General features: G+C 41.0%; 1 protein-coding gene across 4 annotated transcripts in view; it reads left to right on the forward strand.

Moving 5' to 3' along the window:
* Positions 1-559: 559 nt before the first annotated feature.
* mtss1la (MTSS I-BAR domain containing 2a) overlaps positions 560-21,789 on the forward strand; it is a 48,596-nt gene continuing 27,366 nt past the window's right edge. For 2 of the 4 annotated variants that reach the window (XM_038305524.1, XM_038305525.1), the window contains exons 1-3: positions 560-1,071; positions 10,992-11,053; positions 11,153-11,226. In XM_038305524.1, coding sequence (XP_038161452.1) covers positions 1,003-1,071; positions 10,992-11,053; positions 11,153-11,226 — 205 coding nt within the window. In that variant the 5' untranslated portion in view covers positions 560-1,002. The remainder of the gene's footprint in view (positions 1,072-10,991; positions 11,054-11,152; positions 11,227-21,789) is intronic. The other 2 variants (XM_038305522.1, XM_038305523.1) reach the window with 1 other exon arrangement.

A 21,789-nucleotide genomic window follows, 5' to 3' on the forward strand; every position in this document is an offset into this window, starting at 1 on the left:
ACAAAGGTATGATGGATTGATATTTTAGTTCTGCAAATGGTCATATATATATATATATATATAAAATCATATATGGATCATCCCACTTCTATTCCATATCATAGCTAGAGAAATATAAATGTTTAGCCTCTCACACCCTAGAAGAACAAGGACCAAAAAAATGAGCAGATACTCAGTGTCCCCTTAGTGATCACCTTTAATCATTTATCACAGTTGTATTACCTGTTGTTATTAATATTTTATAATACATTTATTGTGGTTCATAAAAAAAGGCCTAATTTTAAAGTCTCCAACACCTTGCTGTGTTTATTTAGGTGATTGGTGCAATCCTGTATCCTTTAACATGTTTAAGAATAAAACAGAGGCGCAACTGAGCATTACCAGGCGCGTGCTTGAATACGCACATAATAAGGAGGAAATCCTGCTTTGCATGTCAGGAAAATGTTCCCTTGGAGAACAGGGTTTTACTTTTGTTTGCTACGGGTGAAAGGAGGGCGGGGGGTGTTTCACCCTGTCCCCTCCTCCTCACCCAGAAAAGAAAAAAAAATTGACCTGCCCCTTTTCCATTCCCATGGATCGTATTACGGCAGACTCCATCTCCGAGACATCTGCTGTGCCATTAACAACAGAGCGCGTCTCCTCCGCGTCCCCCCTGTCCTCCCGTCGTGTGGTGGCCCCTGCTCCTGCGCTCTCATCGTTTTATGCCTCCATCATGAGGAGCCACCGCGCGTCTGTCCTCCACGTTTCCCGGCGGCTTTAGTCCCAAACCAGACCGCTCCATCACTCCACCGAGCGAGACGCGAGAGGAAAGCAGTCGGTGGCCCCCAGCCGCTGATTTCTTTTTGTGTGTGCGCTCCATGGCTGCGCGGCTTCGCATCCTCGGATGATCCAAACAAGCATCGGCACGATTAATGAGTGATCAAAGCTGAACCTCGGGATCCGCGCACAGTTTTTTCTACTCTCTTAAAGCTTTATTTAGTTAGTTTGTTTGTTTTGGACACCATGGAGTCTGTAGAGAAGGAGTGCGGAGCGCTGGGTGGATTATTCCAGGCCATCGTGAACGACATGAAGGTAAAGCGCAGTTATTTAATTAAACTGGGGTTTTGATCTGACCCTTGTTTCTGCACAGTGGCTTTGCATGCGCATATTATTTTTTTACTGCCTTTGTCTGTATCACCGGGTCCTCCCCCACATCCCACATGAAACACCGCTGCAGGACAGGCCAAGGGATGAGACATGTTTCCCTTTGTGTTATTTGCATAATGTGCAGCAGGTCCGTGAGGCAAGTGGTTGCCACAACACTCAAAACCAGTGTGCCATGCTGTTTACCAAACACACACTGCCCAGATGCATGCTTAATGGGAAATAATTAGCCTACCCAGTTTAATTGTTTCAGTTGTCATAGCAATATCCCAACAATTCCTGTGTCCTCTTCAAAAACAAAAGGTAGGGAAGAAGATGAGTAAATGCATAATAATGAGTTATCCCATTGGAAGTGATGGTGTGACATTTGACCCCAGATATTGCTCCCTCTTTATTCTAATCAGGGCAGGATGGACTGAAAGGAAATAAAACTTTCATCACCTCAGCCTCTCCAGCAGAAACAGGCATGAGAGGTTATTGATTGTGCTTCCTGATGTCTGGCCTTGTGCCATTAAATCATCTTCACAATATGGTGTTTTAGTGTTTAATTCAAACGAGGGGCATTGGTCATTTAACTGATTTAACTTGTTAATAATTTGTGGTAAATAGGTTAGCAGTCTTTTAAAGAATATATGTGTTATATTTTCATAAGAAGGAGTTACTTTTGGAAGTGTGTATTTGTGTGTATTGGGGGAAGTCAAGGAAGTTGTTCCAGGGTGGTCTCTTGTTGTTCTCATCAACAGATGGAAAGTGTGAACATATCCATCAGGCCTGCAGGCAGCTCCCTGCCATCTCATTGTTTAGGACCCAAATGGTGCTTGCAAAGCGCTCAGCAAAGCAAACAAATGACGAATCAGGTCTAGCATTGAGGCTCAAAGATTTTTTTATTGATCCAAAGCTCATGGGACCTTATACCATGGAGATAGGTTATTTTCAGTCTGCTCAGTCATCGGGCTCAGATGAAATGACCTTTCAGCTATTGGCAGCATTTACTTAGTTTCATATGTTTTTCCTTTGTGTTATGGTTATGCTAGGACCAGAGGGATGCTGGAGCTCTCCGACAGAAGCAGTTTTTGTATTGATAAGCAGCACAGATGAATGGGGCTGAAGCCCTTAGTCAGCACAGCATCAATGTCCAAGGCCTGAGACAAAAGGTCTGACCTCATTGCTGTCTCTCTTTTTGGGCAGTTGAAGCATGCATGACCAGCTTTTAGCATCAGCATTGTAGGCCAGCATTCTTGATTTTGAACAGTGACCGGACAGAGATTATCCTTATTTGCATGTGCTGTTCCCTTGGAGTACTCAGATGTCTTATTCCAAAGACGTGCTGAACTCTACAGATGTAAAGGGATAGTACTTGATTACCATCAGAAGACAACCCTCTCAGCTTCTTTATCTAGTATAAATTCAGATTAGTTGGTCCCAGAGTCTTAGAATAATGGAAGTCTGAGGGCTGCTAACATAAAAGTGGCTTCTACTGCCTCAAAATCTCTCTGGTCTCAAATTATCTTAAAGTTTTATGAAAATATTTCCTATTAAAGTTGTATTACTGTTATATTTACAGTTTACAGTTTGTTTATGAAGATGCAAACAATTAAATGTAGATATTGTACAGGTGCTGGTCATAAAATTAGAATATCATGAAAAAGTAGATTGATTTCAGTAATTCCATTTAAAAAGTGAAACTTGTATATTATATTCATACATTACATACAAACTCATATATTTCAGATGTTTATTTTGTTTAATTTTGATGATTACAAATGACAACAAATGAAAATCTCAAATTCATCATATCAGAAAATTAGAATATTACTGAAGACCAATAAAAACAAAGGATTTATAGAAATGTTGGCCAACTGAAAAGTATGAACATGAAAAGTATGAGCATGTACAGCACTCAGTATTTAGTTGGGCCTCCTTTGGCCTGTATTACTGCAGCAATGCGGCGTGGCATGGAGTCGATCAGTCTGTGGCACTGCTCAGGTGTTATGATAGCCCAGGTTGCTCTAATAGTGGCTTTTAGCTCTTCTGAATTGTTGGGTCTGGTGTATTGCATCTTCTTCTTCACAATACCCCATAGATTTTCTATGGGGTTAAGGTCAGGAGAGTTTGCTGGCCAATTAAGAACAGGGATACCATGGTCCTTCAACCAGGTACTGGTAGCTTTGGCACTGTGTGCAGGTGCCAAGTCCTGTTGGAAAATGAAATCTGCATCTCCAAAAAGTTGGTCAGCTGCAGGAAGCATGAAGTGCTCTAAAACTTCCTGGTATGTGGCTGCGTTGACCCTGGACCTCAGAAAACACAATGGACCAACACCAGCAGATGACATGGCACCCCAAACCATCACTGACTGTGGAAACTTTACACTGGACTTCAAGCAACGTGGATGAAGTGCCTCTCTTCTTTTCCTCCAGACTCTGGGACCTTGATTTCCAAAGGAAATGCAAAATTTACTTTCATCAGAGAACATGACTTTGGACCACTCACCAGCAGTCCAGTCCTGTTTCTCTTTAGCCCAGGCAAGACGCTTCTGACGCTGTCTGTGGTTCAAGAGTGGCTTGACACAAGGAATGCGACAGCAGAAACCCATGTCTTTCATACGTCTGTGTGTGGTGGTTCTTGAAGCACTCACTCCAGCTGCAGTCCACTCTTTGTGAATCTCCCCCACATTTTTGAAGGGGTTTTGTTTCACAATCCTCTCCAGGGTGCGGTTATCTCTCTTGCTTGTACACTTTTTTCGACCACATCTTTTCCTTCCCTTCGCCTCTCTATTAATGTGCTTGGACACTGAGCTCTGTGAACAGCCAGCCTCTTTAGCGATGACCTTTTGTGTCTTGCCCTCCTTGTGCAAGGTGTCGATGGTCGTCTTTTGGACAACTGTCAAGTCAGCAGTCTTCCCCATGATTGTGTAGCCTATAGAACTAGACTGAAAGACCATTTAAAGGCTTTTGCAGGTGGTTTGAGTTAATTAGCTGATTAGAGTGTGGCACCAGGGGCCATCAATTTTGAACCTTTTCACAATATTCTAATTTTCTGATATGATGAATTTGAGATTTTCATTTGTTGTCATTTGTAATCATCAAAATTAAACAAAATAAACATCTGAAATATATGAGTTTGTATGTAATGTATGAATATAATATACAAGTTTCACTTTTTAAATGGAATTACTGAAATCAATCTACTTTTTCATGATATTCTAATTTTATGACCAGCACCTGTAGGTCTTCATTCATGTACCATGGGAAGTGGAGGTAACAGGTACTTTAACAACAGGGGAACGGTTTAAAATTTTAAATATAGAAAACTAAGCCAATATCGAAACCAACAGAAAATACTACAAAAATACTATATTATTTTTTTCGTTTTACATACCTCTTTACTTGTCTGTCATGTTTTCAGTTTGAAATTATACATGTTGTTTGGTTTGTTTAGGTATTGCAGTTTTTATTGTTGTTTAATTAAAATATTGTTCTGATACCAAAATACAAAGGAAATTTTTTTTTTTTTATTTGAGCAAGGATCTTATATGAACCTTTAACTGTGTTCTCTACTGTCACCATCCCAGTTGAAGTAAAACCTGTAAAAGAGCCCTTCAATTAATCAACAAGACACATAAGAAGCTCCAAAGTAATAATTGATTTCTATTGATCTCACATTGCTGAAATTTACCTCTGCATTTAACCCATCCCCTTGGGGAGCAGTGGGCTGCCATTGTGCTGGCACGGGGAGCAGTGTGGTACTTGCAACCTTCTCAGAGTACAAGCACACTGCTCTGACCACTAGGCCAATGTCAACAATGGGTGGTGAGGTTGCTTGAGGACCCAGATGCAGAGACAAGTGAAGCAGGGATGTGTTCTGAAAGGTTTAATTGCAGACCAAAAAGCAGCGGAGGCAGAAATCCAGAAATCCAGCTTAAAATACAAAACAAACCAAAATCATGGAGACATCAGGGTAAAGACGAGTCTGAGGAGCCGGGGAGAGACGAGCTGAGTAGACAACACAGCAACAAGAAGGAACCAGCACTGAGTGACTGCAGAGGTGGAGTATTTAAGGACAACCAAACAAAGGATGGACTAACGAGCTGAATGGGGAGCAGGTGTGGGTGGAACTGGCAAGAGGGAATCCAAGGGAAAAGAAAACAATCACAAGGGGGCAACAGAGAGTAACTAAAGAATGCTTGAAGATAATGGAAAATAAAAACAAAACAACTGATAACAGAAAACTCAGAGTAACAACAAATAGGAACCATAACAGTACCCCCCCCCTCAAGGGCGGATACCAGACGCTCTTGGAGCCCAAAAACAAAACAACCCACCCAGGGTGGGCGGAGGGGGAAACCAGGAAGGAGGGCAAAAAACCAAAAACAAAACAACCCACAAAAGGTGGGCGAGGGCAACCTAAAGTCTCTAGAATTCAGCCGTGTGGCCGGGGAGGAGAAAGAGTCTCTGGAGGCCGGCCGTGGGGCCGGAGGCGAGGTGACAGAGTCTCTGGAGGCCGGCCGTGGGGCCGGAGGCGAGGACGGAGGTGGGCCTCTGGAGGCCGGCCGTGGGCCTCTGGAGGACGGAGGTGGGCCTCTGGAGGACGGAGGTGGGCCTCTGGAGGACGGAGGTGGGCCTCTGGAGGACACCGGCGACACTGTCTCTGAAGAAGGGGAACCTTTGGAGAGGGACGCCGTCTCAAACGCAGACTCTGCAGGAACCTTGGGGGACGCCGTCTCAAACGCAGACTCTGCAGGAACCTTGGGGGACGCCGTCTCAGACACAGACTCTGCAGGAACCTTGAGGGCCGCCGACTGCGGCACAGGAACAGCCTCAGAGGGGGCCGCCGACTGCGGCACAGGAACAGCCTCAGAGGGGGCCGCCGACTGCGGCACAGGAACAGCCTCAGAGGGGGCCGCCGACTGCGGCACAGGAACAGCCTCAGAGGGGGCCGCCGACTGCGGCACAGGAACAGCCTCAGAGGGGGCCGCCGACTGCGGCACAGGAACAGCCTCAGAGGGGGCCGCCGACTGCGGCACAGGAACAGCCTCAGAGGGGGCCGCCGACTGCGGCACAGGAACAGCCTCAGAGGAGGCTTGGAGCGCCCGCTGAGGGGCCGTGGAGGCTTGGAGTGCCCGCTGAGCTTTATTTTAGAGAGCCTTTTACTTGTGTGCTCAGGGATATCAGGATGACTCTGAGAGGGCTCAGGGGTCCCAAGCGCTAGGCTAAACGGCCCACTAATGGGCTCAGGAGCCTCTGGCGGTAGGCAAAACAACCCGCTAATGGGCTCAGGAGTCTCTGGCGCTAGGCAAAACAACCCGCTAATGGGCTCAGGAATCTTTGGCGCTAGGCAAAACAACCTGCTAATGGGCTCAGGAGTCTCTGGCGCTAGGCAAAACAACCCGCTAATGGGCTCAGGAGTCTCTGGCGCTAGGCAAAACAACCCGCTAATGGGCTCAGGAGTCTCTGGCGCTAGGCAAAACAACCCGCTAATGGGCTCAGGCACTGGGGAAGCTGCCCCGCTAATGGGCTCAGGCACTGGGGAAGCAGGACCGCTAATGGGGACTGGAGCTAGGGAAACAGGACCGCTAAGGGGGACTGGAGCTAGGGAAACTGGCTGGCTAGGAGCTGATGGAGGTGGCAGGAAAGGAAAAAGATCTTCCCTCTCTCCATAAAAGTAGTGCCTTAACTGAGACTCCTCAATATGGGGAGCTCTAACTGCAGGGGGTGTAATACGTGGACCTGGTTTGATTTTTTTCGAAGATGGGACTAGCTGTTTGTCATAAAGGTGACGACTGAGACTATGGGAGACACTGACCTGGTTATGGGGGAAGCTAAGTCTAGCAGCTGGCTGACCAAAGGGAGTGGAGGCGTCAGGCTGACCCGCCGGAGAGGGAGTGGAGGCGTCAGGCTGACCCGCCGGAGAGGGAGTGGAGGCGTCAGGCTGACCCGCCGGAGAGGGAGTGGAGGCGTCAGGCTGACCCGCCGGAGAGGGAGTGGAGGCGTCAGGCTGACCCGCCGGAGAGGGAGAGGAGGCGTCAGGCTGACCCGCCGGAGAGGGAGAGGAGGCCCCAGGCTGACCCGCCGGAGAGGGAGAGGAGGCGTCAGACTGACCCGCCGGAGAGGGAGTGGACTTCTTCCCCCGGCGACGCTTACGCCTGGAGGGAGCAGTTGGCAGGGGAGAAACAGAGGTTGAACAGGCAGCTGCTGCAGGTGATTGTGGTTGAGGTGGAGGAGGTTTATTTAATAGCTGGGCTAAAGCCGCCTTGTGGTTCCACTCCACCTCTTCTAAAATGTCCAGAAATCCTAGGGATGACAGGAGAGTTGTTTGGGGGGTTAAAATCTTCTTTAGGTCGGCTGCAGCACATACCCGTCTCCAGGGAGGGCTGAGAGTGGCAATCCTGTCCAGTGTGAACCGACAGTTCTCCAGGAAGTGTGTCATGCTTCCTGCCAAGTTTGACTCTGCTTGGTCCATGTTGGCTGGTTCCTTCTGTCAACAATGGGTGGTGAGGTTGCTTGAGGACCCAGATGCAGAGACAAGTGAAGCAGGGATGTGTTCTGAAAGGTTTAATTGCAGACCAAAAATCAGCGGAGGCAGAAATCCAGAAATCCAGCTTAAAATACAAAACAAACCAAAATCATGGAGACATCAGGGTAAAGACGAGTCTGAGGAGCCGGGGAGAGACGAGCTGAGTAGACAACACAGCAACAAGAAGGAACCAGCACTGAGTGACTGCAGAGGTGGAGTATTTAAGGACAACCAAACAAAGGATGGACTAACGAGTTGAATGGGGAGCAGGTGTGGGTGGAACTGGCAAGAGGGAATCCAAGGGAAAAGAAAACAATCACAAGGGGGCAACAGAGAGTAACTTAAGAATGCTTGAAGATAATGGAAAATAAAAACAAAACAACTGATAACAGAAAACTCAGACTAACAACAAATAGGAACCATAATAGCCAACACTTCCTAGTAGACACAACCTTTTGCATTGTTACCTTATGCTTTACTAAATTTCTTCCTTCTGTCTCCAGCTCTTTCACAATTAGTTGTTTTTTTCCAGCAGGTTCCCAAAAACCTGTTATACAAACTGTTTGAAGGCAGTAGATGTTTCTTCAATGTTGTTTCAGTCAGCCCTATGAGGGGTTTCATGCATGAACTTTTTCTACAGACACCAACTCTAGGACTACTCAATTTTTTGATGGAAAATAAGAAACTCACAAAGATATGAGAGAATCTAGTATCATATATTAATACAATTTTACTTTTTAGGGAAGATTTCGTAATGTTTTTACTTTGTGAGAACTCTTGTCATAAAACAAAGATTAATGGTTGTTATTATTCCCATTAATAACCATCCGATGCAAATGAGAGGGCACTTTGAAAATGATTCAATGATTTTTGCTTTAGCAAAAACAGCAGTTTTAAATTGGGTCATTAAACCACTCAAACTTGACGTTAACTTCAACGACCAGATATAACCAATCTGGATTTATGCTAAAGAGACCAAAACAGTTGTCTTCTAGACATAAGATAGTAAATGCTATCTCTGTAAGGTTATCTAAAACACAAGTAAAGTGCATAAGCATCATGCAAATACAATAAGGACACTCCGATCTCATTATTTGGCTACAGTGAGGAATGTTGAGCTGATAAAAGTTAAATTAAAGCTCAAACAGTACATTACTGACAGTCAAGTACAGGATAAGTAGAAGTATGACAACGATTTAACTGCTTTGTGAACAAAACTATTGTTTTAGATGAAAACCAGATATAGTCTTGCCTTCATGACAGTAATGTATGATTATAGGTGAGACGCCTTTGCACCAGTTCGAAAATAGGGGAGGAGAGGGAATTAAACTAAATTAGACAAATGGTTACCTTTCACAAACAGATAACAATACAGACTAATTTAACAATAGGTGTGGTGCAAGGGTGGATTGCAAATAGGGTTTGTGATTATTGCTTGCCATCTTTAGTCGGATGGTTCATACTAACAATGCATGTTTAATTTCATACCCACCAAGGAGAATATATTATACCTGCTCTGATAACCAACAATTTAGATTAGATTGCTATCCATTATCTACCCATTGCCTTTTGTAAGGATATTTTCCTATATTTGTTTTATATTTAGAAGTATACTGACACAAGGAGGTCAATTAATGTTGGTATATAACCAATGATCTTTGTCAATTATTTTATGAGAATCAACCAGATAAAGGCTGAGAAGTATGGATGATGGAAATACGGTGTAACACACAGTTTTTAGAAAATTATATGTAATTTAGGTAAAATGCCTATGTGACCTGACCATTTATACTATCTTCATAATTCCTGAACTTAATTACAGACACAAAAAACATAAACATGGTTTCAATAAAGGGGAAGAAAACTGTTGAAATAAACAAATGAACTACAAAAAACTCAAAGATGCCTTGAAGCAGGCCTATCTGAAACCAGGACCAAACACATTTGTCTTTTTTAAATGAGCGAATTATAGTGTTTGTGTGTGTTTCATATAAAGGAAAAGCCAAATGCAGTTGTATTAAGTGATAAAAGTCATTTACCTTTATGTTTGTGTATTGCAAATTATAACTCATGCAGTTCAGTGCAAGAAGAAGGGCACATAGGTGTGTAGAAATACATCTTTAAACGTGTAAAAGGGGGCTAAATTGCATTTTTCCCTTTTTTGATCTAAAAGAATTTGATACTTTATGATTTAATCTACTGGTACTAGATTAAATAAAAAATCACAATAGATGTGCTTTTAAAAGTGAAACTAATTCACTAGTTAAAGCCCTTCTACAAAGCAGAACTTCAAAAATGTGAAACTGTCCCTTAAATATTTTCATCCAAACAGGTCTGTTGGTTATATAACAGTCTGACGAAGCTGAGGGGAAAGAAATAAAAAGGAGTGGGAGGTGATAGAACAGTCAGTGAAAGGGTGAAAGGATGACAGCAGTGACTCATCTGAATTAGATCAGCAGTTCGATCAGATTTGAGTGGCACATTTTGATTTTGTCCTTGAGGAATGAGGATAATGCTTTTATTTAATCCTTGCATGCTCTCCTGGATGGTGTGCATGTCTTTGCCCTCTTCTTTCACCCTGGTTTCTCAGCTGTCTTAATGCTTACTTTCTGCCCCTGGGAGCCACAAACCTTACAAACTAATTAGACACCTGTTGAAGCGGAGCATGAACAGCAAGACTGGGAGGCTCAGAGCAAATTTTATATATTTTTTTAAGAGGATAGCCTCTAAATCACTGTCATAGGGAAATGCTTTATCCAAGAAAAGCTGGGAGTTAACCTCTGTCAATGCCAGAATAGGGGTTACACCAGAAGCGCTGAGGAGGGAGACACTTACCAGATTGCATCTTGGCTATATATAGTCAGATCGTGTAACCCTTCTTTTTTTGGCTCATCTCCATCAAAGAGTCACACTGGGGTTATGCCTTCCCTCTCTTTTCTCCAGGGCTCAAGCTCTTGCTTTAATAGGATCTAGCATTGAATGTGTTATGGTTTTGGTTTCTGGACTTAAAGCTCAAAGCAGACTAGGATTATCAAAGGTAAATTTTATCCAGATTCTTCAAAGACAAGTCCATCTGACCTGCACAAGAAAAAAGTAATTGAAGAGCCTCTGTCTGACCTTATTATGTAAGCAGCAGACAGATTCCTTTCAATAGATTCATTTAAAAAGCACATTAAAACAACCACAATGCTACAGATTAAAAAGAATAATAAGAACAGGCTTCCTACTTTGATAAAAAAATGATGTCTGTGTTTTTAATGGAATATACTTTTGCACATAAATGTCCTTCCTTAGATGTTGCCAAACTTTTCAGTGTTTTTTTTTTTCCTCACCAGAGCTCCTACCCAGTGTGGGAAGATTTCAGTGCCAAGGCCACAAAGCTGCACTCTCAACTCAGGTGAGGAGTCGTACATGTGAACTCTCAACCTCAGAGGTGAAAACTATACAGTGCTTAATGTGACATCAGAATGCAGTAAACAGGCGGTTGTGTTTGCAGGACTACTATTCTGGCAGCTGTGGCATTTTTAGATGCCTTTCAGAAGGTAGCAGATATGGCTACCAACTCTAGAGGTAAGAATTTCACCTATGGTTGTGATTAAGCTAAATTTCCCTCCTCTTTTAATGATATTAGAATATCCCTACCCCTACCTGTAAGTTTTAATATCTGAATGAGGAATATATATTCAAAAACAGTAGTTAACATACATTCTACTGACCAAACATATTGGATGCATGCAATATGAAACATAGTCCATCATTTATTACATCTAAGCAGTCCTTTGCAAGTGCATTGTAGCACACCCTGATATCCTGACAATAACTGGTTCTGTATATTTTGCAGCCTTGCACTCTGTTTCAATAAGTAATTTGTTGTCTTCATGGGGCATTTTACTTTTGTTTTGTTTTGTTACTCACTTGATATGATGGAGATTTATCTGAGTCCTAATGTATGTGAACTCTCAGTATCTTTAAATTCAAACAGCATAACAATTGATTTAAGATCTATTTACATTTGTACCATAACACCGATATTGTGAAGCCGGTGAGATATATTCCAAAAGAATTGTAATTGAGAAAACACTGTGTGCAATATTAGTATTTCAAAAGGAATGATTGGATTGCAAAAAGTTGGGTAATATATCCCATGTCTTATGAAGTTGCATTTTACATCCTAACTTGTTATTTCACAATTTGGACATCCGCAGAGCAGCAGATGCTTACCCCAGATGCAAATGAGATTGCCCTACATGCTAGAGGTCAGTGTAGGAAACACAGATGAGAAAGAGAGGGAAGAATAAAGGGCATATCTTACAAATGAAATCGCCATTGCAATTTTTGTGTTTTATTTCCATTAAAAGATTTTCTAATAATATTTAGCCCCATATTTTCGACTTAAATGGACAGTTAAACGTTTTTGAAGCGAGGATTCGAGATACTCTCAGTAATATACCTATTACAAGCAGAAGAAACATGTCACCTCAACATAAGCTTGTTTACAAAGTAAATAAAACTGAATGAAGGCAAATAGGCTAGTCAGATAAGCCTTTATCTATATACCTTATCATCTGCTTTAATATATGAGCTGATCATCATGTTATATTCATCGGGGGGCGTTTGCTAAAGTATCGGTTTAGCTTATCATGTCTCATTCATTGATGATTAAAAATCTCAGTATGGTTGCAATTAATCTTGCGCGCTCAGATTTGGCTGGATTTGTTTATTTTAATATCTGTCTGTTTATTTACCAAAAAGTGGCATAGCTTGCTTGCTGCAAAGAAAATTGTTTGATAGAGAAAACACATTTTTTTATTTGTCTTACATAAAAAAAAAACAATTAAATTTTGAAATTAAGAGAGAAAGTTTTTATGTTTTTAATGAAAACTGCACCTTAAGGTTTCATTCTTCGTAAACATGAAGTGTGGCATGGGATGTCCAAGTGTGAATTGGATAATAGAGATGGGTCTGATATCAGCCAAAAAATTAATAAAATATAACGGCCTGCATCTAAAATCTCTGATATAAAGAAGCTTATAGAAGCACGCTTCTATTAGCAGCAGCACCAACAGCAGGGATATAGTCGTAGGATTGTAATCAGTGACTCCCTCTACCAGAATTGAAAAATGCCTCCACCAGAACCATGAGCCAATACCTTGGATCGGATCAGAAATTCCCAACACAATGAGCCTTTTCATTCACTTCTTAACGCAAAGCGAAGGCTTAGAGCTGACAAGCAAATGGGTTTGTTTAAGCATACAGGTTTTTGTTTTTCTTTATAAGTGGTGATTTGTGAAGTCACATCTTTAAAGAATAAATATTATTCCTTTTTTTCCCTTCACTTCATCCAGGGAGCAGTTCTGCATGCCTGAATATCTTTGATCACAATTTTCTCACACCAAGTAGATAATGGAAGCAACGAAGAGAAATAAAAATCTGAGCTTTTTGTTTTTCTCTCAATGAAGTCTCCTGATATGCTCCGTCATCTGCTTGCAACAGCAAAGAGGCTGGGCAGAGGGCCGCTGATTAACACAGATTTCTTTGGACCCGATCGTCGAGAGCAGTATGTAGGTCAAAAAAAAATCCAGCGAACCCACATGAGCGTGCAAAGGCTCTTGACATACTCTCAAATACAATCACATGGGCTTAGATGCAACACACACATATATGTTAAGAGTGTGACAGCTGGTAGCCGGCTACCTGACCCCACAGGTCACATACCAGTGTGCTTTCAAATACTCTGTAGCTGCACCAGCCTGTCTTACAAGCATAAAGGGGATCTCAACAACGCCATCTACTCACCATGATAACAATTTCTCTAATACACTTTTAACTTTATTTAGTTTAACATAGTTATCTCCATTATTACAGTAATTCCTTTAGATGATGCAAAAGGGTTTTACAAGACAAAGTAATATAGACTTGGCTTAACCAGCCTGTAGTGTGCACCAAAAAATTGGGGGTATGGACTATTATAGGGCAGGACTTCAAAGGAAGGGAATGCAGTTAAAGAAGTCAAGACAGCCAAATGATAGATGGCCCAGAGAGAGATGAGAGAGATGAGCAAACTGAGTTTCGCAGCTGGAGATGCATAACATCCCTGTAAGTGTGTCACTCATACACCCACTCACTCCCTTGCTTGTCTGCTAGCAACATTAAGCTAAGGATTAATGTCATCCTTCATAGGCCATAGACTATATGAGCCATGAGAGACTTTCAGAGCAATTAAGGGGAACTAATGAAACGTGGCCTAGACCCAAACAGAGCAGTCAGTTGCTAAAAAGGACTGAGGCTTTATTTTTATCATGTAACAACAGTGAGCTTTCAGTTTTTTTCAGGGCTGCATGATAAAAGGAAAATATGACATTGTGCTATTTTAGAATATTGAGATTGTATCGGTTCCAATTGAATTACATTTCACTTGCGTCACTCCCCTTTTTTTCCCCATCATCACAGTCTTGTTACCACTATAGAACATTGTTGACTGCAGTCTTTATTAGAGCATTGAGGGTTGGAAACATTGATATCAGAAATGGTATTGAAATGTAAAGATTTAATGAATGGTACTTGGAATATTTAAGTGTACTAAATAATTCCTGCAAGTATTTCTTTGCAGTTGGAAGTGAAACTATAAATGCAAATCAAAATATTTTATAGATGACCATTTAATTGTTTTTTTAGTTAGTGAAACAACATTAAATATAGATGACGTATCTTCCATGAATTTTTGTAATCACCTTTTGCAGCCTATATATTTAACTTGTATCATTAAGCAAATGTCACAATTTTTCCTGCAATATGTAGATGGCTAGATGTGATATATCTCTAGTTATCTACTGAATTAAAATCCGTGCAAACATATGCTTGAATATTCAGTAGCTTTGCAGTGTAGTAAAATAGCACCCTGTAGGGTCTATATTAATGCCATTTATCTCCCTCACAAACATTCTGGATGCTGCAATAGTAATTATTTTTTACCAACACACAACTGCAGTCCTCAGTTAAGCTGCTTTTGTTATTAATAAAAAAAAAAAAATATGTAGCAGTTTAAGTGCTAGGCTAATGTAAGCATGTTTGGGTCTGTTTGGCTCTTACTTGTGGATCATTTGTCTATGAAAGTTTTGTATGACATTTTGGTTAATCCTATGTGTGCGGAACTCACACAAAAGGTTCCTTAGGTGCTTCATGAACTTAGAGCTTTTTTGTGATTGGCATGTAGTTTAATGACATGTATAAATGCACAGACATGTTTACACAGAACAGACAAACAGGAATAGAACATCATTGTAGAGGATGCAAAATACATTTTTAGAAAACTAATACTATTCAAAAAAAGATAATTTGAAACTGATCATTTAAAATTGGCTTTGCTAATACTGGGGATCAGATGTGGACAAAAAATAATAAAATAATGGAATTAATAAATCCTTTAAAACATTAATGCAAAAGGTATTTAGAAGTTGAACTGTTATCAACCTTCTGTCATGTGATAGTAGGATTGGTTTCCTGTTTGTATGGCTGGGTATTGTTCAAAAATTTTCGGTTCCGGTACCAATACCGATACCTTCACTTCGATACCGGTTCCTGAACGATACTTTTTTCGATACCAGTTTTATAATATCAATTCGGAAAAAAAGAAAATTACACAACATAAAAAAGTACAAATCTTGATTTTTATTTTAAGCTCTGTTTTTCCATTTACATTTTTCCTCTTACATAAAAAAAAAAATTCAGTGTCTAATATTCATGAGGACCTTTTTACTTAGCAGTTTTCCTTTAGAAAAACTACCATGTCTGACAAACAAGCCCGTTGAATGGGATCCTACTGACAGCACACCGCTGGTATGTGGGGTTCTGAGCGGCTCCGACAGAAATATTGGAAGGCAGGATGAACTGACTGCACTGATTAAGTTTTCAGGTGGATTTTCCCACTTAAAAACATAATAAAACTACTTTATTCCCACTGATCACAGCAAATATAGCTGCAAGGCAAAGAAAGGATAGAGTAGCTCCGCCCAACGCGTGTCAGACACACTTTTGCACCGCGCAGCCAGAGCAGCAAAGCTTCTTCAGCCGCGCGTCAGAAGCTGGTACAAGCAGCAAAAAAGGAAGCATCAGACGTGATTTTGCTGCTCCTGCTGCGTCCAGTTTGAAAGCAGCATTCTCCAAGAGTGTCTCGCATTATTCACTCCGCTCTGGCTTTGCTCTGCCCACGGGCTGCTGAGAGGAGGATGGTCGTGCCGGCTGCGGTCCGCTCTTCTTGCAGTCAAACACCGAGCGACTTTCTGCTCTTAAATTATTTCCGTGCACGATTTATTGCATTGCGCACTATTAGCATCAGTCTTAATAAAGTGAAGCCGCACTTTTGACCGGGGGGGCATTTTAAAGGGGTTCCACGACGCTCGCAACCAGTTCACAACAGATACACATTAACCCTGGCTGTAGGCGTGACCACCTGTGTATTTTTCCTGGATGACGCAATCACGTTAAGTGTTACAGCCAATCACCGAAACTTGGTACCGAAAGACGAGGCATGTTTCGATACTCTGTAGAACCGAAGCATTTCGGTCGGTACCATAAAAGAACCGAAGTTCGGTACCCAGCCCTACCTGTTTGTAGTCCTACCAACATAGAGAATTTGTGAGGTTTGACTCCAGTTTTTGAGGCCATCATATTTAGATTTGCACTTAAATAACAATGATGTAGATCAGACAGCTATTATATGTTGTATTAGTTTAGTTTTTTTGCTGGAAAAGGCAAACATTTTTATTCAAAATGGACGATCTGCAGCACTTGACAGAAAGACCACATTGAAGTTGGCAGGTCTTCAGTCTATTCAAGCCAGTCTCTAGATTCCCTTTTTTGTCTGTTATAATCTGATTTTAGTAAAAAATGTTCAGGATAAAAGAACTGTAAAACCTTGCACCTTAGATAATATATCCTGGAAGTATTATTAATTACCAAATACATACATCTAAAACCCTTGAGGAAAAAAAGAACCAGTTGAAAAACCTAGAAACTCCTCTTTGATCAAAGTCTTAAACACTTTTTATTGGTAAAAATATGACTTGTTTGTTTCAAATAACAGGTGTTTAGTCAGTTTAAGAGAAACTTTGGTACCCTCCCCCCATTATTATGGTTGGTTTGGGCAAACGGTAAATGTCTGTCTGGGTTGAGATTCAAATCCAAGCCGGGTGTGTTGAGGATACTACCTTTTAGATATGGAAAGTAAAGGCTAATGTTTTAAACCCAGTATTTGTTCGGCAATGAACAGAAGTGAGGAAACAAAAGGGGTTTTTGACAGTTATTTTCCACCTTGATTTTGTTTTTTTACATGGTTAAGAAAATCCAGTAAGCACGGTATGCTTTTAAGGTACTCTAAACCAGAGTGACATTTCAATTTAATTGCTTCTTTGGGATCTGTTTTCTTTGTTGCCTGATCCAAACTCTAATTAATTTGGCTGCAGGAATGTCGATATTCATTGGACCAGGCCTGTGCTAGTCAGGAGTGATCTTTGATGATCAGCCTACTAATTCCATGACTGCAGTTTGGCTGCTTTAACCATTTGACTACTGCTACATTTAAAAAAAATTATATAAAAAAAAAGCAAAAATAAGCATAGCAGAAATACTCACCTCATTAATGTTCACTGCACTTTTTACACATCAGCTGTTAAACAGCAAAAAGCTGTTTGCACTTTGCTGTCTGATATCTGTCCATTGGGCTGTTTCTCTTTACCTGCTGCCTGCTTGCTCTTTTAGATGTATTTTGGGTCTGTGTCATTACAAAGATCATACATGTCCTAGTGTCTTCCATAAAGCCGTATAGGGCTGAACACACCATGGGTGGGTTGGTGGTAGAGGTTCTATGAACTGTTGGCCGCTATTGCCGTCACCCTGATCCACTTCTTGTACTTAGGGGTGAGTTTGCAGCTGCTGGCACAGCTTGAGGTTTCATCGCATTCTTTTGTTGCCTGCTTTAATCTACATTTAACACGCTCACCCTTCACCCCTTTAACTCTCCCACACTCAAGAGTATGCACGCTTCTCTGTTATTCCTTGCCAAGGCAGGCAATGTATCCCCTTATTCAGTACCGTCCAACTGGTCCAGGGAGAAGGTCAGGAATAAGAATGGGTTTTATGAGTTCCTGTCCTGACTTTAATGTTGTCTTTCACTCTGCTGACAGACTTTTGTTTAGAACCCATAATGACTATATTAGGTTAAAAAACATTCAACCAATCACAATGTTCCACTATAGAAGTCTAAAACCCCCTCTCCTTGTGCTCCTGTTTGGACTCCTTTTGCTTATATTTAGATTTTTAAGACTTTAGATCCACAGAGCAGCTGTGTGAGTTGGCTGCCAGCCATTTTGGCACTGCATTTGACAGTTTCTCCAAGCTGTGTTGATCGGTCTGTGTCTGAAGGCGTGTCTGAATCTGCAAAAAACAAGAAGTCCTCATATGGGTTCAATAATGTTTTTAATTGCTAAAACTTTATAAAATTGGTGTATTTAGAGAATTTAAATCTTGTGGTGAGGAAAGTTTCATGTTTCAAAACCCATACTTTCTGGAACTTTGAGGCCCTGCATATAGCTGGGATGTTTTAATATTAGACTATTCAAGATTCTACACCTTGTTTTTTGATTAATCAAGGGCAAATATACTTAAAAGTAGTAATGCACTGATCAGGATATTAGGAGCCGATCACAGCACCAAATCCATAAATCCTTCAATTGCTTTCTTATGTACATTGACATTGAATTATTATGTATCAAAATTATAGGAGATAAAGTATCATAAACTGACCACCGTTTTAGCGTAGGAGGTGGCGGAGATGAGTTTTTTTAAATTGAAATGAAAGCTAGAGAAAGTAATGTTGACAAAGGATTGAGGGGAAGGATGCTAAGAGGTTTTTAGGTGGCTTTAAAAAAAATCTGTTTGAATTTAGCCAAGAAGGATGTGTCATCATCCTACCTCCAGCATAGGCACTGGCCCGCAGTCACCCTTTTTTACCCGCTCCGCCGCGTTGTTTGCCCACAGGCTACTCTGATCCCCTACTGTCATTCTTTCACCTCTAGCTATTTACTAGGGGTTAGCCATACCCTGTAGCTACTCATTCTCCCTGGCGCGCTTCTCCAAAGTACTGATGGTCTACATCGGGTCAGCAGTAGCCTCTCCCCCACCCTCAGCATAGAGCCTCAAACTTGTGTGTCTGGCTTTAGATTAGACTGAAATGATGACATGAAAACTTAATAATTGAAAATAATTTCCACTGTTTTGCAAACCTACCACTTTCCTAAAAACAGAAAGTAAAACACTTACCGTATGAATTATGAGATGGTACTTCCAGCTGGAGTGTCTGATATTGTATACATGATCTATTTTCGTGATATTACAGAAACATTTTAAATGGAAATATAGATGGTAAAAGGATGAAATGACCATCTTTTTTAATAAGATACACTATGCAGGGAATGTAGGTTAGCTGAGTGCAAGTAAACAGCCAGATTACCAAGGCAGCCACGGCTATTGTTTGTGAGAAGCTGGAAGGCAAGTTGTTTGAACCGTGTCCTTGCAGCAAAAAGCGTCATAGATTTAAAACCTGGGCTGGGATCTTTCTACACAGGGTTTGGAGGTTCTCCTTGTTCATGGTTGGGGTCTATCTGGGTCACTTCTGCTTTCTTCCATAGTCTAAAAAAGGTACTGTTGGGTCAATTGATTTCTCCTAATTGCTTGTGCATGATTATCATCTGTGTCCCTTTTACCTTGGCAGAGCATACTGTCCAGTTAGTACCCATTGACAAATGTAGACGGGCATAATATAAGATTTAAGATTGCTTCTATCCTCCACATGTGTGGTATTGGCACCGAGCTACTGTCATACTACTGAATTTTACTACTGCATGACCAGTGGATTTTTACATGTGTCCTGAATTTGGGTAATCGCAAAACATCAAATTGTGAAAGTTCTATAACTACTTACAACTAGGTATTTTAAATAATTCTACAGCCCTCAGTACCAAATTGTTGTCTTGTTTGCTTAGTCTGTGGGACAAATGATGCCAACTGTACAGTTCTGTAATTTAGTCAGACTGTTATGAGTAAAGCATGCACTGGTAAAATGTTGAAAAAATGTCTTGCACAGTATGGCTCACTAAATGAAACGGGATATACTGCTGTCACTATTCTTTGGACGAACTGTCTTACACATACCGGTGACATTATGATAGAAAACACTAGTTAGAACTAGTTAGAAATTGCAGTTTGAATTTTAAGGCCTCATATGGAGTTTTTGTCAGAATACATCATTTTCAAACACTTTTAAACCCCTCTATAGGCTGCTTGTTGGATTTTCTTGCTACTCGTCTCCATAATTTTCTCCAGACCTCATTCTCTCCTCACTAGATAAAATGCCATTAAAAGCATTTACTTCAAGCATTTGTCTTTGATATCAATTCTTTTTGTCTTAGGTCGTATTGTGAGGATCCATAAGTATTTTCAGCTGATTTTAGGTTCCATTTTTCCTCTATTTTTTCAGTGTTATTATAACAATTTCAGATACTTACCTGAATATAATAAAAAGAAAATAATGATATAGTCCATTTTGATGTTATGTGAGATAATTATGATTTTTTTTAAACTGTTCTGCTGCCTGGTCAGATGGTTTCTTTTTCATTTTTCAACTTCTCAGCATTTTCCATTTTTAATTCTGGTTGAACTGCATAAACATCAAAAAGCTAGGAGTCTAAGGTTAATGATCTGTGACGGAATGCCGCAAAAGCTAAATATTTTTGGAGAGAGAGATGAGCCTGGTGTTTGGGAGGGGGTGTTAGCTGACCTGAATTGGGGGTTGTGGTTGGTTGCTCTTGGATTTCCACAGCTCTTGGTATCCGGGGTAGGTAGAGGCGTTGAGCTAATCCTCTTAGCCCCACTCTGTAAAACACAGACAGAAACTGCCTTCACTTGCTTTCCTCATCGGCCAAGTACTGCTTCAAAAATTCACACTCTGAGATCACTGACCAGACTGCTATGCTCTGCAAATTTGTCCCAAGTAATAAAACCTTTCTTCTCTCAACATCTGCACGCCAGAGCCTGCAGAGCACACACACACAGAAACGTTACAGAACATCTATGCAAACACAGACAGGATGTTCCTGTTGGTCATTGCAAATGCTTGCAGGCTTCCTCTGTCTCTTTTCCCTCTCTCTATCTCTTGTACAGTGGAGGTATGCTTGTAGATCAGTGTGTCAGTGAAGCAGTAATCTGCTTGGCTGCTGCACTTCTCTGGGTTGGCAGATGGAGCGGATATCCCTACCCGCCATCTGGACACCCTGGCATGGATGAGATGTGGTTGTGGCCTTGCACTGAGCAAGATCAGGGGATTATTGTTGCCCCCTCTATTCCAGCAGTTCAAGCTATTTGTACTGGCTTGTCAAATAATAAGCACACCCTTGTGATCAACAGAAGAACAATCATCCAGCCTAGTATTTCTCATCCAAGATTGATAATCATCTGTGTTGTAATCTTAGTACCAAGCACAGGAGTTACAATCTAGAGTTGCTGGTAGAAATGACAAACTAAGATAATAGGTCTTGAGTGTTTTATATTATATTCATTAAACCAAATAATTCTGTTAACTGCTTCCTCGGATGTTCAGCTCCATCCAGCTTCCTATCAGCTCTAACCTGATGATGCCACTATGTTTGTTTTTATTTTTTTTTGAGGATGCTCAGGGTTGTTCTTTTCTGACTAGAGCACCTTTTCTTCATCTATTTGCTGTTTCCTATTAATGGCTTGTGCCACTCTGCAAACAAGACTTCTTCTGGCTTTCTTACAATAATTTTCTTGGTCCTCGTTTTCAAGTTTATTACCAAAAGTTGACCAGTAAACTGAACCAATGCAAATGATGTCCTCACATGCAATTAACTTGCAATCTGCTGGGTTGACTTTGAAGACATTTTTTAACTAATTAAAATAATTAGTAAGATTAATTAATTTTGAATACTTTGTTTGATACTGTGACCTGTTTGGAAGGTATGTAAATTATTTGGATTCTGTCTGTAAGATTGGCCTTAATACATATTTTTTATAAATAGAAAAAAAAACCCAACTAATTGAGTTACTTCTACTTGAGCTGTG

Source organism: Cyprinodon tularosa, unplaced genomic scaffold (genome assembly GCF_016077235.1).
Source record: "Cyprinodon tularosa strain WSP-4 unplaced genomic scaffold, ASM1607723v1 ctg56, whole genome shotgun sequence".
Classification (NCBI taxonomy): domain Eukaryota; kingdom Metazoa; phylum Chordata; class Actinopteri; order Cyprinodontiformes; family Cyprinodontidae; genus Cyprinodon; species Cyprinodon tularosa.